This window comes from Ictalurus furcatus, chromosome 22 (genome assembly GCF_023375685.1).
Source record: "Ictalurus furcatus strain D&B chromosome 22, Billie_1.0, whole genome shotgun sequence".
In the NCBI taxonomy this organism is placed as follows: Eukaryota; Metazoa; Chordata; class Actinopteri; order Siluriformes; family Ictaluridae; genus Ictalurus; species Ictalurus furcatus.
Genome location: NC_071276.1, coordinates 10444143 through 10460005, shown reverse-complemented (window position 1 = coordinate 10460005; position 15863 = coordinate 10444143). Strand labels below are relative to the sequence as shown.

The 15863-nt window shown below is 38.2% G+C and overlaps 2 protein-coding genes across 5 annotated transcripts; both read right to left on the bottom strand.

Moving 5' to 3' along the window:
* Window positions 1–19: 19 nt before the first annotated feature.
* inpp5e (inositol polyphosphate-5-phosphatase E) lies at window positions 20–7161 on the bottom strand. Of its 3 annotated transcripts, none has more exons than XM_053654229.1 (11): window positions 6782–7161; window positions 6636–6691; window positions 4060–4937; window positions 3056–3367; window positions 2857–2981; window positions 2610–2729; window positions 2388–2495; window positions 2147–2308; window positions 1878–1993; window positions 1644–1780; window positions 20–1142 (listed from the first exon to the last, which is right to left on the bottom strand). In XM_053654229.1, exons 3-11 carry the CDS (start codon window positions 4875–4877, stop codon window positions 1010–1012), a joined length of 2031 nt encoding a protein of 676 aa, XP_053510204.1. In that variant the 5' UTR covers window positions 4878–4937; window positions 6636–6691; window positions 6782–7161; the 3' UTR covers window positions 20–1009. The 3 variants fall into 3 exon arrangements, with proteins under 3 accessions (XP_053510204.1, XP_053510205.1, XP_053510203.1); XM_053654230.1 differs by lacking the exon at window positions 6636–6691 and having other exon boundaries at window positions 3056–3153; window positions 3244–3367; XM_053654228.1 differs by lacking the exon at window positions 6636–6691.
* A 102-nt stretch (window positions 7162–7263) lies between these two features.
* mfsd10 (major facilitator superfamily domain containing 10) lies at window positions 7264–14657 on the bottom strand. 2 transcript variants are annotated; one of them, XM_053654235.1, is made up of 13 exons: window positions 14523–14657; window positions 13204–13435; window positions 12500–12596; window positions 12286–12389; window positions 12008–12166; window positions 11705–11884; window positions 11454–11562; window positions 10639–10750; window positions 10174–10282; window positions 9615–9705; window positions 9466–9513; window positions 9161–9250; window positions 7264–8917 (listed from the first exon to the last, which is right to left on the bottom strand). In XM_053654235.1, exons 2-13 carry the CDS (start codon window positions 13348–13350, stop codon window positions 8814–8816), a joined length of 1350 nt encoding a protein of 449 aa, XP_053510210.1. In that variant the 5' UTR covers window positions 13351–13435; window positions 14523–14657; the 3' UTR covers window positions 7264–8813. The 2 variants fall into 2 exon arrangements, with proteins under 2 accessions (XP_053510210.1, XP_053510209.1); XM_053654234.1 differs by having other exon boundaries at window positions 13204–13432.
* Between the last annotated feature and the right edge of the window lie 1206 nt (window positions 14658–15863).

Here is a 15863-nt window from a genome sequence, read left to right as displayed (position 1 = left end):
ACTAACCCAGGAAAGAAAGAAAAAACATTTAGATGAGTGTAGATTCAGTCATAGCGTCATGTTACTTAAATAACTCTGTAAACATTAAAAATATGCTTGTTTAGGTTGAAACAATGTTCTAGAAAAGCAACAAAAGGAATCATAAACAGGATTTCAGGCACTTTCCATCAACAGTGAGGAATGTAATACAAAAGCATGATTTAGGGTTACGTATTTATTTGTGGCCCATGCAAGAGGAATATAGTTACTTAGTCAAAATCAGTCCTTAGTCCTTTATAAATAGCCAGCTGACATCAAGTAAAAGGCTGAATTATTTTGTATAAGAAGTTAAGGCAATGGACGTGAGTCCTAGATGAGACTTTGTGTTCAGTATGACTTGGATTTTCCCATTCACACTGCTGCAAGAAGACAATTTCTGGCTAAAGAAACGCAAGGTGGTTTCTCTAGGTCACATTTCCATTGTTACAGATACCAACTACATTTTGGCCGAATTTACACTAAATCCGTAAAATAAATATTTAAAAAATAATAATAATTTAGTATTTGTAGCAAATCTGTGTTTGTTAGTTGAGCTGCTGATTTATCCATGTAAGGCCATTGAACACTGTATTAGTTTGAAAAATGTGAGTCGTATGACAAATCTTTCATTTGATCTTAAATATAAGCTGACACATTAATATAAAAACTCAAAGACATTAGGTAAAATGTAGTGCACAAGATATAAAGAGGTCATTTTTACATTCCCTTCATTCTCAGCCATATATGTTCACCACTTTCTACAGAATGTGTAGTGTTCTCATGGACATTTACAGCTCAAACCCAAGACCTTGAACGATAAGGCACAGCCTCTTTTCAAGCTCCTGTGAGTGAGTGAGTGTATGTTCCTGGATGGGGAGTCAAACGCTACATCTCCCTCAGTTCTGAGCTTCCCTTTGGTCCTGAAAGTCCAGCTTCCTGAGTCAGTAGCTCAGAATATGGAAGATATGGTCTGACACCTGCTGACCCTGGATCAGGAGATAGAACAGACAGTGCTGTTGCTCTGGTTCTTCATGGCTTCCCTCCTCTTCAGTTCTCTCGTAATCCTTCTCTTGATGCCTTCCAGGTACACGGCTCGGTCAAACAAGCCCGCTCCCAACGGAATGCTAGAGGGGAGGTACTCGTGAATTAGCACTCAATCTTGCAAACTGGAAATAATAACAACCTCCTAACAGTGGTGAAGAATTTATAGCACAAGCTTGTTCACATAATCCTATAAGTTCCCTTCTAAAGTATTCCATGAAGCTCTCAAATTTAAAGAAGCAGTGTGTAATTTTTAAAGTGCACACAAATACAATGAAAACACTGACTAATTTCCTCTAAAGCCTTACAGTGAAAATATATTTGCCCCTTTAAGTAAAGTGGCAGAGCTGAGGAGTTTGTTCTGAAACTATTTTCTATGCAGAAAAATATAAAGAACAGTCTGGAATGAATGAAATAGAGAAGTCCATTCCATTGTAAGGTCGATCAATGTCAATCGGTTTTTGATTATATTGAAATATCAGGTTTATCTGAAATCATTACACGATTATTATAGATCTATAAACATTACAAACTGCTCCTTATACATCAGAGGCTCACAATCCATTAGTTGAATTGCTGCTTACTTGTCTCTACCAGGCCGGAGCTTGACCTGGAACATGCCAATGACTGGCCGGTGATCTGAGGTCTTGATAGATGAGCAGGATGTATACTTAACCACCTTGATGTCATCTACTTGTCTGCTCCTAAAAAGGATTCGATCCTGCAATATAAAGATAAAAATATTTGGCAATGGGCACACAACATTATAAACTGTATTCACATACTTTAAAAGGAGCTGAAGATGAAGATTTTCTCACTGTATATGATGGAGTTCTCTGCTTGGGTGTTGTGTCATAAACGTCACAGCCAATGTCAAACTTGTACGTGGGAGTGAAGTGGATTGGGGCTTCCTGAAATCCTTTAAAGATGGAACCTATAAGGAGGAATTAATGGTTACACATATTCTTCTTGAGCCATTGGGATTCAAGCTTACATTTTTTTAAGTAATACTACAATGCATATACTCAAAGTATGAAGGTAAAGAATGCTTATTAAGACTCATTCAGTCATTAACTTTAAGACTAACCGTCTTTCATTTCTTTGCAAAGCTGATCATGCTGGAGGAGGGCGTCCATGTTTTTCACGGTTAGTTGGTTTAAAATATCCTCCACTCTTCCCCGGTCTTGACTAAGGCGGAAGTTAAAATCCCCAAACCAGAAGACTTCATCAAATCTGGTGGTCACGTCCGCTGAGAATAAAGTCGTTGAGTAATTCATTATGATGAATGTGTGACGCTTAAGCTGATGGTTAATTAAAAGGAAACTCACAGGCAACTGAACGGTAAGGGTTGGTGTCAGGAAGGCACCTGGGAAGAGCTAAAGCTTCTATTATCTTATTGTAGTCCAGTATCCTTTCATAGACTTTCGAATCTCCCGCTGAAACAGAAATTATACCCAAGCGTTATATGGTTGCCTATTAGCAATAAATTCGCATTGGCAAGTATACTGTGAATGTACATTTCCATTAGGAGACTTAAACTTCTTACATACAAGTAAAATGAGATGTGATGAAGAGGAAGGATGTCCCAAAGAAAGTGAAGCCAATGCCCACTGCCCCTTTGGTCTTAATCTGCGAAATGATCCGAGTGGTGACGGTAGCATGCTCCACCTCTACAAAAAGAAGCCAACACAATGGTTGTTCAATCAGTCTGAAGTGAGAAGTACACAAATCTGCCAAGCAATGCTGTGTGAGCCAATACTGTAGGAAAATTATAATGCTACAAGGTGAAAGACCAACCGGAACAGAACCATATGAGGTCCCTGCGTATGAAGATGGTGAGATAAAGCACTCCATGCGCAGCGGCATACAGCATCACATAGTACGGTCCCAGAGTTTCCTGCAGACGGATCTCCCATTCCTTCCTGTAAATACACAAAATGCTGAGTGAAGGGTCCGAGATGAACAAAGACAGGCGGACAGACAGCAAACTTCTTACCTATCAGGGCATCCTTCTTGAACCCCAATGATATAGAAGTCTTGTGCAAAATCGGTGTCTGTAGGGAGCAACAGGTCATCTAGGTTGTTCGGAAGCCCCTGCATGCAATATTCACCATTAATATAAAATATTTCGTGCATGTCAATGATATTGAGTCTTTGTGTCACAGCACTTAAGCTCGAACTCACCTTCTCTCCCTGCATATTCCAAGTGGCAACATAAATCCCAATTTGCCTGCTCGGAAAGTACCGGTCCAGCTCTTCAGCTCCGAGTAAGGCTCCGTTGCCCATCACACTGCCCTCCAAAAAGCTCCTGTAAACAGCATGTGTATGTTAAGTACATGTTTAACAGAAAGGTTTCACATCTATTTTGACAGATTAGAATTGAGTCAAGTACAAACTCCCAAAACAAAGCAAGCCAAGACCTGGCAATAACCAGTCCACTACAAAATTCCATTCTTCATGATGAATGCGTGCTGAGCAAGTGTTTCACTGATCCAGCCCTAATCCCCTTACCTTCACCCCACTTCACATTTCAGTTCTCTTTCCCTTACATTGCACTCGAACATACTGGACCTAAATTAATTCAGAAATTAAAGCAATGTATCACAGACAGTAAGCACTGATTTCCCCCCCCCCATTTACAGCTTCTTTATTCTTTCTTGACTTGCAAACTCTGGTTCATTTGTGAAATGTACTTATTAATCTACTAAATAGTTTGATGTACTAAATAAAGTGATAATCCAGATGATTGTGTGCATTTTAAAAACAGGGTTAGACAAAACACCAGGCGCAATAATGAACAGAAATGCACATGCATCAAAAACCAGACAAACTTCATAGTCTTACAGTGACAGCAGGCAACCTGTGCATAAACATAAAGCATTCAAATATGACCAAGATATCCTTGCAGTGAGCTGTATGAGTGAACAATCTGGAAGTGAAAGTAGTAGAAGTATGTGGCTTAGTCTACATTCACAACACAAACAAATAAAAGGATTATACCTGTTCCTCACATCCTTGGGCCGGATTGGGTTGAGCACACTGAAGGCTGACTTCATGGAATTGACTGAGGTTCTGTCCGACACCATTGTGTCCCAAAGCTGGCTGTCACTGAGGTTCTTTTGCAACTTCTCTTGCAGGCTCCCATTCCTATAATCCAAGCAATCCCTGTCAATCTGATTAGCAGTCCTTAAGGACATGGCGGCGATGCTGTACTCCAGTGGAGGAAAAGTTCCTGCAGGCTGCAGCGGGGAAAGAATAATTTTGGAAGGTTTAGGATGCTGCCCAGAAAAATGGCCTTGGCCAGAAGGACATCTGTCGTCCTCAGGGAAGCTGTTACATCGATCCCAGAATGGTGGGGATTGCCAGGCCACTTGATCAAAATTACTTCCTCCAGCGTCCTGGCCATTCTTTAATACCATATGGCTACTAGGTGCAGAAAAATTGGAGACTTCCCTAAGGGAGTCAGTCGAAGAGGTCATCTCCGCTGGATCGGTGAGGCTCTCCTGACTGCTCCTCAATCGTCTTCCCTTTTTCTTTTCCTCAAACGACATGTTCCTACTTCCTTTCGCCATGCCAAGAGGCTTGGGAAGCAAAGGTGGACGAGGCATGTAGGGACCAGGTTTGTCTTGCTCCCTTTGCTCATCTTGAAGGGTTTGGAGCACTTCGTTAGATGACTTCTTACCACTGAGCTGTTCTTTACTGCTTCTGTCATTTGCCACTTCTATGCTGAAGTTAGCTGCATCATTCCTGCAGAGTGCTTCTTCTGACTGAACTCCAACAGGTTGGAATGGGACGATGAGGTCTTCATTCTCATTCATCCTACTCTCCCACTTGTTTTCAGACACAAACAAGTGCCATTATCCTTATACGCTCACATTCTGAAAATACAGAAAACAAAAATGATTGAACGACATTACAAAAGCCCAGATTTTTTCTTTTTTGCTTACTCATCGAGCTACAAGTATAAATGTTCAGTAATACAGAATGTGTTGAAATGCAGGTGTTTGAGACCATTGCACACACTATAAATGTGGATAATTATTTCAGTTAGCTAGACAGAAAAAGACTTATTAGCTTGTAATGAGAACAGATATCTTCAGCTACGTTCAGTTTAGTCAGAAACACTAATAATTTACCAAATTAATAAGCTGGTAAGGCCTATATCGTACGAGATACCCCACACCCCTGTCAAAATCGAACAAACCGGACAGTAGCTTAGTATACTAGATAAACATGGAGCACAGCGAAGAGTTTAACGAGAGCCGTTTTTCAACTGTGAAGGACTTCTCACTTGACTTCAATAAAGATGATATACTAACTTATTATACTCTGTGTTTTTTTGTTAAGCTGCACGTTTGAGCCGCAGTCGATCATCAGCGGTGCTGATAGTGACAGAGAGCCGCAGATTCATCACTGTGACACGTATCTGACGCTTCAGGTCTCTGATGGAGAAGCCCCAACAGTGAATACATTTACAGGCACATCAATACTCTGATATCTGAATTTAGCAATATTCTAATTAGTATTGGGTCACGTAAATGCCACAATCCAATTGCCCAAATTCAGATTAAGACAATATTCTGAGTCCCCAAATTATGATTCCCACCCCTGGAATATCCCTGTTTTAATTGGAAATTTGTTGCATGTAAACACCTTATTCAGAAAATCCACTGAAGGGAGAATATATGCGCATGTTCAGTCCACAACGCATTGTGGGTGCTAACAGATGCTTATCTGTAGGCTCAGTATTTAGGAATGGCAACGCAGACATACTTACAACAACCATGGAATATTGTGATGCCTGTACGCATATAAACATCGTATTCAGAATAAGGCTGAAACCCGAATACAGATCTTACACGGAATTTGACATGCATGTAAACAGTCAGTGTGAAAAGACCGTTGTGTGTAAAAATTGCATTCTTAATCAGTCATTCATGTTGATTCAAAATGAATCAATTCCAACCATTTTTTCCTCAACCAAGAGATGGTTTGATAAAGGAATAGAGGGTAGGAAGGCACACAGCAAAACAACAACAAACCATGTTTGCTGCTAAGGAGCTACAACTGTAGCACAAGGCCCGCCCCTAAGGAGGGCATATACATTTTAGAGAGCATTTAATTGGACGAACACAAGATTAGTACAGACTTAGTCATCAAAAAATTTAATCATGTCCGAGACCTGACAAACGGTAACACCGAAGCAACGAGAACATCTCCAAAACAATTTTGCATAACTTTTTTCAAGATATACTCATTGTACTGGTGCCTATAACACTAAAGGGCCGGTAGGTTTGATTTCTGGGGAACTTTAAACTAATAAAGGCGGTTTAATAATCTGAACAAGGGCCTGTGTAAAAATGCTGCAGTTGCTAAATTACCTTGCGGGGCTTTAACCTTTCTCCAAAATCAGCCACAAGCACAAAATGTCATTAATGGCTGACTTGTTCATATTATTAGCTGGGTGCTTAACTCGTTCTGTGTTTATATATATATAATAAAATAAAAACCCACAAACCCCTAATAATCTACTTTCATTACGGATACCCTCGCTGTAACTAGCATAACACGCTAACCTCAGTGCTGGGTCTGTATGTGGAGTCTCAATCACAGCTCTGTAGCTCGGTTACAGCTTGAAATAAAGGAATTAGAGTTAAAAATCTATGTTTTATCCGCTTGTGTTGGAAAATAAAACCAGTAATAACAAAGTGCATCCCGTTACCTCTAGGCAGCTCCTCGCATGACAGCAAACTTTTTTTTTTACTTCCTTAGCAACAGCAGACAACCTACAACTCGCTGAAGCCGCCATTATACAGCTCGCGAGCAGAGACCGGGGTTGCCAGATATATTCGAAAACATAAATCCAGAGGTGAATGAATCAACACAAATCTGAGGAACACCGAATACAGCAAAGAAGAGTACAAATGGACTGAATATAGAGACTAGGACAGTATGTGTTAATGTATAGACAAAAGGAAGTGAAGTAATGCCTACAGGATTAGCTGTAATCCACAGGAAAATATAGAAGGAAAAACAAACAATATGGCAACCTTGGAAAAGACCATCCTGAGATGGTATGAGAAAACTCGCGAAAGCGCCGCAAGTGTTCAGATTAAACACTGCATTTATTTGCTTCAAAGCATCTCAACACAACTATACTGTATACTGCGGTCTAGACAAGTACAAAGATCGCAAAATACAAACTGTACATTTGGTACAACTGTTTTTAATAACAAAAAAATTAAACAAATAACAAAATGTAAGAATAAACAAAAACAAACGAAATGTAAGGGGTTCATATAAAATGATATAGAGGGAATAGATTACACAATTTCTGGATTTGTTTACTTTCCATCAATTTGGACAAAACGTAAAACAAGGTCAGTTAATTTTTTTTAAAGAAATGTTTGATGTTGATTCATAAAATCACCTTTATGATTAAAATATTTGGCTAATATCAATAAGATAACTAAAACTATTCTTGTTCACAATGTGCATCACATATTATCTGTGGAAAATGGTGGTATAATAATATATTTTTGTGTTTAGAGAACAGCAGAATGGTTGAATATGATTACAGTTGAAGAATGCATGAATTGCGCTTTCAATTTAATTATAATAACGGTTATTGCAGTCTAAATTTAATTTCAACCTTGTACTTCTTTTCCTTAAGGAGATCTAGGAAATGACAGATATATAGTCTTACATTATTTTCACTCCTTGAAAATACAATTCCTTTGGCACCTTCAGGAATATACTCAATTTTATAAGGGTAAAATAACTATTTTGCCAAGAGGAGGTAATTCGATATACCTGCATTTTCTTCTTATTCTTCCATTTACAAGTTTGGAAGTGAAACTAGTAGACTGTTGTGAAGCCTGATTCAGTTTCTGGTATATTTAACTGAACATAGAGTGCCAGCTCACATATTGAGCTGCGTTTTCTTCTTTTTTGTAGATGTAACCAATGCCTTTACTCTTGCAGTGTAATTTCGAAATGACTTCCTTGTGTCAACATCTTAACTGTTTGTTAGTGTGCATTTATTCATCTTCAGAAAGCGCTATATCCTGGTCAGGGTGGTGGATCCGGAGCATTTCTCAGGAACACTCAGGAAATACACCCTGGATGGTACGCCAGTCCATTGCAGGTCACCATGCACACAACACGTTATTCGAAATAAAATGATTCTCACTGGAGAACAAAAATTGCAATGAACTGTTTGGAAGCTGCTCTTATTGGTCTTGTTGGTAAGCTCAGCCAAATGATCTGACACACTGAAAAGAGGCGGAATTTCCACTACGAACTTCTTGACAATGTCAAGTTTGTATGTATGTCAACTTTTAACGTCTGTAGTTTTACATGTGAACAGTTCATCCTGCGAGAATAAAAAATTCTCTCATCAACTTTTCACAACTTCCAGCTATTTTTCTTACACTGGTAGTTGCAAAATAAATGCAACCGAGTGCCTTATAGCTACGTCGTTCACACCACTATAGAAAACACTGTCCACATGATGTTATAGAGTTAGAACAGTTTTTAATTTTAGCAATAAAAGTGAATGAATATCTAATGCAGCCCTATAGTGTAACAATACCAGGTCATTGTTATACTGCATTGCAGTCTTTTCAAATCATATTGCACTATCAGTGTTTTCTTGTGTAAAAATGTATATAAAAAGTAAAGTAGAAAATATATGTACGCCATATATAAAGAGATTGTAAGAGGTATTTCCAGTAAAAGCTGCATGAGTGTTCTTAGTCCTCTTTGTGTTGCTCCAGTTGGCTCAGTAAGAATAAAGGGACAATAAATAAAGCCGAACTGATGAAGAAGCACATCTCAGCTCCAGCAAGCCAGTACACTGCAAAGGAAATATAACAACTGCCTAAATATAAAGAATTACACATGCCTCTTTTTAAATTATCTAGACCAGGAAATGGTCAACTAAAAAGGCTAAACATGATATATACTCTTAGTAACAGATGTATGTGGGTTAGATAATTCCTGGAGTGCTAGTAGTACTGTACTGTAGGCTATAGTAATATGAGAAAAGGTTTCTCCTTACTCTGTTTAACCACATGCAAAATGATATGTGATTAGTCACCTGAGGAAGCCAGAACTGGACCCAGTGCTCGGGCCAGTGCGCCAAGACTACGCAGGATCCCCATCACTGTACCCTTCTGACTCACTGTGCCTAATGCAATCAAGATATGAGAAAAACTGTTACTCATTCAGCTACGAAACGAAATGTAGGCAACAAACACTGAGTATAAATACTGTTACTTTTTTAAATTTAATAAATTTTTCTATATTATTATTATTATTATTATTATTATTATTATTATTATTAAGTATTTAATTAACAGGATGAATATTGGGAATACATTTATCTGTAGATGTGAAACTCACCGTGTCCAGATACTTGTGCTGAAAGACACGGCACAACAATGGCAGCAGCTGGAGAAAAGCACAACGAATGCAGTTGGTCAAACAAGCTATTTCTTTTCCAGTAAAATGTCAGTTCTCAAAAAGAAAATATAACAATAGCTAATGCTTACCAAAGGAATACAAAAACAGGCTGATGTAGAGGACTATTAAATTCCATGCTATTCCAATGAGGATGAAGGCTGGAATGAGTAATAATATTGCCTGAAAACACAAAGATCTGACTTAGAAATAGCACACATCATTGACAGGACAATGCTTATTCCTTAAAGCCCACAGTAAATATGATAAATACTGTCTTTTAGTCTATTCTTCTCTTTAAGTATATCTCAATGGTGTTACTCATGCATATTTAGATAAGAAAAAAATGGAAAAACAGTTTTTCAAACATTGAGGGATCAAGATGAACAGGCCACATCAATTATACAGTATTTCTTGAACTTCTACTACTTCTATGACTCTCACATAATACTCCTACCACTAGGGAGTTCTTTGTATAAAATGCTAGAGAGAATATAAAATTCTAAATGTATTTATCTTCACTGGCTTTGCCATGAAACAAAGTAACACACAACTGTTGTTCTTGAACTGTGTGTAATTTTATGCTCATGCACCTGTGAATGACTAACTGTGTATAACAGAAAAGGTATGGTGTTGCCCTAAGAAACTTACCATGCGGACTGTCCGGATCTGCTGACCTGGTTGGATCCTGCGTGCGTATCCTCCCTGGAATGTTGCCATGGTGATACCAATGAAGAAGAACATCTTCCCCTGTTGCATGCTGGGAGAAAGAAATGCTCATCTTGACATTTTTTCAATACAAATAAAGTCAGCTGACCGTTATCAAGCATTATAAATTTGACTTTCCAAATAAAATATTGTCAGTTATAATGTAAGTGAAATGTGTTGGGGTTCAGACAAGAACAATACTGAGTGTCTGTCAAGGCATGATGATTGTATAGGTGTGTTAGAGCAGGAATATTGTGCAAGATGCACAGTACAAAAGCAAGGTTAACTGTACAGACAACTAGGACCAGAATGATCTTAAAAAATAAATTCATGGTGGGCCATCTTAATATCCCAATATGGCCTCAGTTTGGGGATATTTGGGAGAGTTTTACCTTGAGTAGAGCTTACCTGGAGAACTGGAAGCGTTGATGAGTTAAGAAGCTCAGTGTGAACTCAAGACCAGAGAAAAGGAAGAGGTATGCGAAATACACCCAGCCTAGTACCTTAAGGTTGCGCATCCCTAGTGTAGCAATAACAATATGAAGAAAAAACAGAAAGTCAGTGTAAGGAACACACTGTGATGGTTGAGTATGAAAGTAAAACCACACTGGGTTGCAGCATTTCTGTAACAGTCTATTTCATAAAGTGTGTGCAATACTTACACCTACTCAAGTCAAACCACCTAAAGGAATGTGGCAGAAAGAGGTCATTCAATAATCTCAGAACTATGCTGAATACCATTCTTATTTTTACAAACTGTTTGTTTGTTTGTTTTTAGTTTAAGTCCATGCCCGCTAACATGGCTATTTATATGATGGGAAACAGCTTAAACCATCACAGTCCATTAAAATATGCCTCAGAGATATTGGACTTTGTCATATGGGGCATAAAGGAGGATCTTTACCTATTAACAGAAATTTGTGAGTGAGTCTGGAGTGACGTATTCGGCAACAGGTGTAGATGATACGGTCCTAGCAATTATCCAAGTAGAAACAACCTTTTCTACCAACAACAGGGCTGATTTTGTGAAGTTTATTTGTACTACATTGATCCCAAATGGTTTGCCATTTTTTGAAAACATAAGAGTTTATAATTGGATTGAGATCTGAAGGTGGAATAGGGCATTTTTGTAATGAAGACTAAGTTCAACACAGAAGCTATTAGACAACAGTAAGAAGCTACTGATATGGGATTTAAATGTACAGTATACTGTATGAGCCTACGTTGTATGGAGGGTGGCTCCTTTGTTCTTGTGACCGCAGAGAAGTTGAAAAGGGCCACTGGGTTGAGCAGGTTTCCTATCTCCTGAACACCTGTGGGCTCTGAGGTGCCCTACGTTAAAACAAACAAAAAGGATTTTTGTAAAAATGACTCATAGATGAAGTATTATTTATCCACCAAAATTATGAGTAATTATCATATTAGTGCATGGGATAATTACAAATCATATAATGTTTCTTATTTTTTTTCTTGCCTTGTGCAAAGTCTCTGGAAGCATGAGAAAAATGAACAGCAGGTCTGCTACAGAGAAGAGAACTGCCAGTAGAGCAGGGCCTTGATAAAACAACTCAGCGTCCACTGGCCTCAGCGCAAAGTAGGCGCCCATTAACGGACCCAGAGTGAAGCCCAAAGAGAAAGCAACACCAATCATTGCCTAATATGAAAACAGCACAAAAAGGAACAGGTCAGTCATCACACTAACCACATAAACATCTACAAGGGCTTTTAGATCTCCTCCTGAAACACAGACACAGTTGTAATTAAACCAATGACTCACCATTCCTCTGTTTCTCGCTTTAGGGCAAGGCAGGTCTGCAACAACAGCAGTGCAGAGGCTGACGTTGCCCTTACAGATTCCTCCCACCACACGAGACAGGAGAAAAACACTGAAGCTGTGAGAAACAGCCCACAGAATGTAGGAGAAAATCAGCCCTGCCTAGGCAACACAGAGAATAATTAATTTTCAGAAGGTCAGTCTGAGCAAAGATTACATGTGAAGCCTATTGACAATCACTGACTTTAGATCAGCTTCATATTAAAATCTAATCTTCTCACAGTAGTTAAAAGTAGCAGTGGTCTTCTGCCATGCTGATCAGATGCAGCTCCCATCACAGGAGAGAAAATGAACTGCAATAAAGAGTAGACTGAGCCAATCAGTCCTAAGAAGTAAAAAAAAAAAAAAAAGAAAGAAAGAAATTATTCATTCACTATGGGACACAAGCTGCTTGGGAGATACAGATCCAGAAACTAAAATATGTGTAAATATTACCTCCAAAAAGTACATTGGTGTATTTTCTGTCCAAAGGAACTCCGACAGTGCCCCGGAACCAGTCCACAATGCTTTGTAGCGACAGATACACATTATCCTGTTTCAATAATTAAAAGGGAAAAAAAAGAAAAGAAAAAAAAGGTCTGAGGTAAAATGTCAATATGAGAATTTTTTGTTCCCTTAAATATTTACATTAAGTGGCAGTTTACACTAAAAACATATACTTTATTATCCTGACATAACAACAAAACAAAAAATCATTGTACTGTACAACATTAGATTCTGAATCTGGCTTGGTACAAAAAAAAACATCCAACTTTAATATCTATTAAAGTTTTTATCTAATATTTGATCAAAAAATCTTTTCACCAGATTTTATTTAAAAAAAGAAAAGGTACACTTTGATGCTGTTAGAAGCTGAACAATGCTACAAACCACATCACATCTTACACCATCTGGTGCACAAAGTCTGGTGCATTTCTCATGACTCGTATATAGATTAAGGAAATATTTGTAAACATTAATAAACTGCTCTCGGCTCAAGCAGACTTCTTCTACACTTGTGCAAGCACAAACCCACAACTGAGTCATGCTAGTATATACACTTAATGCAAGTAGTCAGTTTTGGCATCAGATGATGATGGGCAAAATCTCTTTAAAAATGTTTTAACTACTTTTTAACTATAGCCTACGAGAAATCTTACCCCTGTTTCACTGTAGTGATCTAAGATGGAGGGGAGAAGGGGGAGGATTACTGTGAACCCCAGTAGGTCCAGTAGAAGAGCCAGAAACACCACCCGAATGACTCTGGAAGAGTGTCTGTCATCTGGAGAACTCTTCTCTCCTGCCATCACTCTTCCCTTCACTGGCCTCTTCAAAAGTGAACAACCTTGGAGGATCCTCAAAGCATCTCCTGGGGTCACTGAGATGACACTGCTTTCAATGACAATAAGTGAAATAATAAATAAGTGCAATAATAAACCTGCAAAATTGGCAAGTACTACCAATCAGTTCTTGGTATTAATAAGGAAGTGAGTCCTTAAAGCTCTACCAGGAAATACTCGATGATGCTCAAATGTCAACAAAGTTATCATTGTTACTTTGTTATTGTTCAGGGACTTTTTCACTCTCATAAAATTGATCTCAATCAGTTAGAGGTACAATACTAATACATATATGACTGATTCTGTGTACTCACCGCTCACATAAATGTTTTACTTATTTAGAAAGTAAAGAAAAGCACGTTTGAATAATTCTCATACTCTACTTGTTTCTGATACTATCAAAGTGGGATATTTCATTTCTGGGCTGATTCTAGTAATATAAATAACCCTGCTGGAACAGTGTCATCCCCAACCCCAAAAAGCAATAGAAACCCTCACAGAAATTCTAATGGCTTCCACTATAAGTACAATTACAAACCATTAACCATTAAAACCATTAACATAACTGGTCGTTAATTGTATCCAGTAGACATAACATGCCACCAACAGAAGGCAACAAACTACCAGTAAAGACCCACAGGGACCATTACAGTTTCCATTAAAACCAACACAATCTCTTTTATAACCATTATAAATTCTATGATGTGGGTTCTATTGGGGGGTATTTTCAGCAAGGTTGTAATATGCATTGATTATTATGCGTAGTTATTATGCATATTATGCATTGATTATAACTATATATATATATAAAACTTTAATAGTTTTGAAAACTGGAAATATATAATGGGAGTTCGGACCCTCTTCAAGTCCCTATTTCTCAAGGTAGGGAAGTGAAGTAAACACACGTGGAGATACACGAGATGTATTATACTAGATTACTAGATATTAATACTGGATATATTACACTGTATATATTATTCTGGACATTAATACTGGATATAAACGAGACTACTGCTCGAAACAGTGTAGCATGAAGACAAACCGTTACTGAAGACAGTTGTCTGAGTCGCACTGTTTGCTTTAGCCGCAGTATTTAAAAAATAAAATACTGCAGGTTGTTTAAAGAAGCAGACGATTACCTTCAGCTTCTGTCTGTCCCTCAGTCCTGTGCGTTTGAATGAAAGCACTCGTGACATGTACTGACACAGTCAGTAGTCCAGCTCTACAGCACTTCCGCACTAAACAATAAGGCGGAATAGTGCGCAGTAACGCGGTGTAGTTCAGTACTCAGTCTGGAATGTAGCCTCGTTTCAACAACCAGGAAGTCGTGTCCGGTTTCAAAAAATATTTGGGACGTAAAAAGGAAGTTTGGAAAAGGAGAAACAGAAAGGACAGAGTTTCATATGTGAAGTGATAAATATTACATCTATTTTTCTTTCTATCTACTATTTGGAAAAAAGAAACTATTATTATAATACTGTAGTTAACTATGTGTAGGCTATACCTCATGCAACAGGAATACTGTTTAAATCATGGACTCTTTCTTCTAGATGTCGAACACAACAAACAGACAAACAAACAAATAAATAAATGGAGGGGGGCACGTTTGCTTCGCACCTCTGGGTTGGGGGTTCATATCAACCTCCATCCTGTGTGCACGGAGTTTGCATCTCCCTGTGCTTCAGGGGTTTCCTCCGGGTAATCCAGTTTCCTCCCCCAGTCCAAAGACATGCATTATAGGCTGATTTCCAAATTGTCCGTAGTGTGTGAAAATGTGTGTGATTGTGCCCTGCAATGAATTGGCACCCCACTAAAGGTGTCCCCCACCTTGTGCCCCGAGCTCCCTGGGATAGGCTCCAGGCCCTGCGACCCTGTATAGGATGAGCGGTACAGAAAATGGATGGATAAATAAATAGTCTAAAAGTCAATTATTTTATTTTATTATATTTTATTTATTTATTTGTTTGTTTGTTTATAAACTACCCCTGGTGTTGATTTATTTATATTGTATATATAGCACTTTGTACATTTTTTTGGTCAAAGGACGGTGTTTTAAATGTGCTTTATGAATAAAATGTACTTACTTTCTTACTTACTTACTTTACATTTACATTTACGGCATTTGGCAGACGCCCTTATCCAGGGCGAGTTACATTTATCTCATTTATACTTTATATTATATTATATTGTGTACATTAATGTCTTTAAGTAGGCCTATATGATATCCTCATTTTGTTGATCTTTGCGTTATTCAACTAAAAAAAAAAGGCGTGAGGGCAATATGTTAATAACGGATTTAAGAAAAAGAAAGAAAGAAAGAAAGAAAGAAGATATTTTCCCCTGTAAACTGTAAAGTTCTACGCAATATTTACTGTAATGTATACACATGACCACGTGAGGGCGCTGAAAACAACCTCGCGGTGTAGCTTATGGTGACGAGCTGTTTACTACAGTAGTTACTTTAAAGTTATATTAAAATC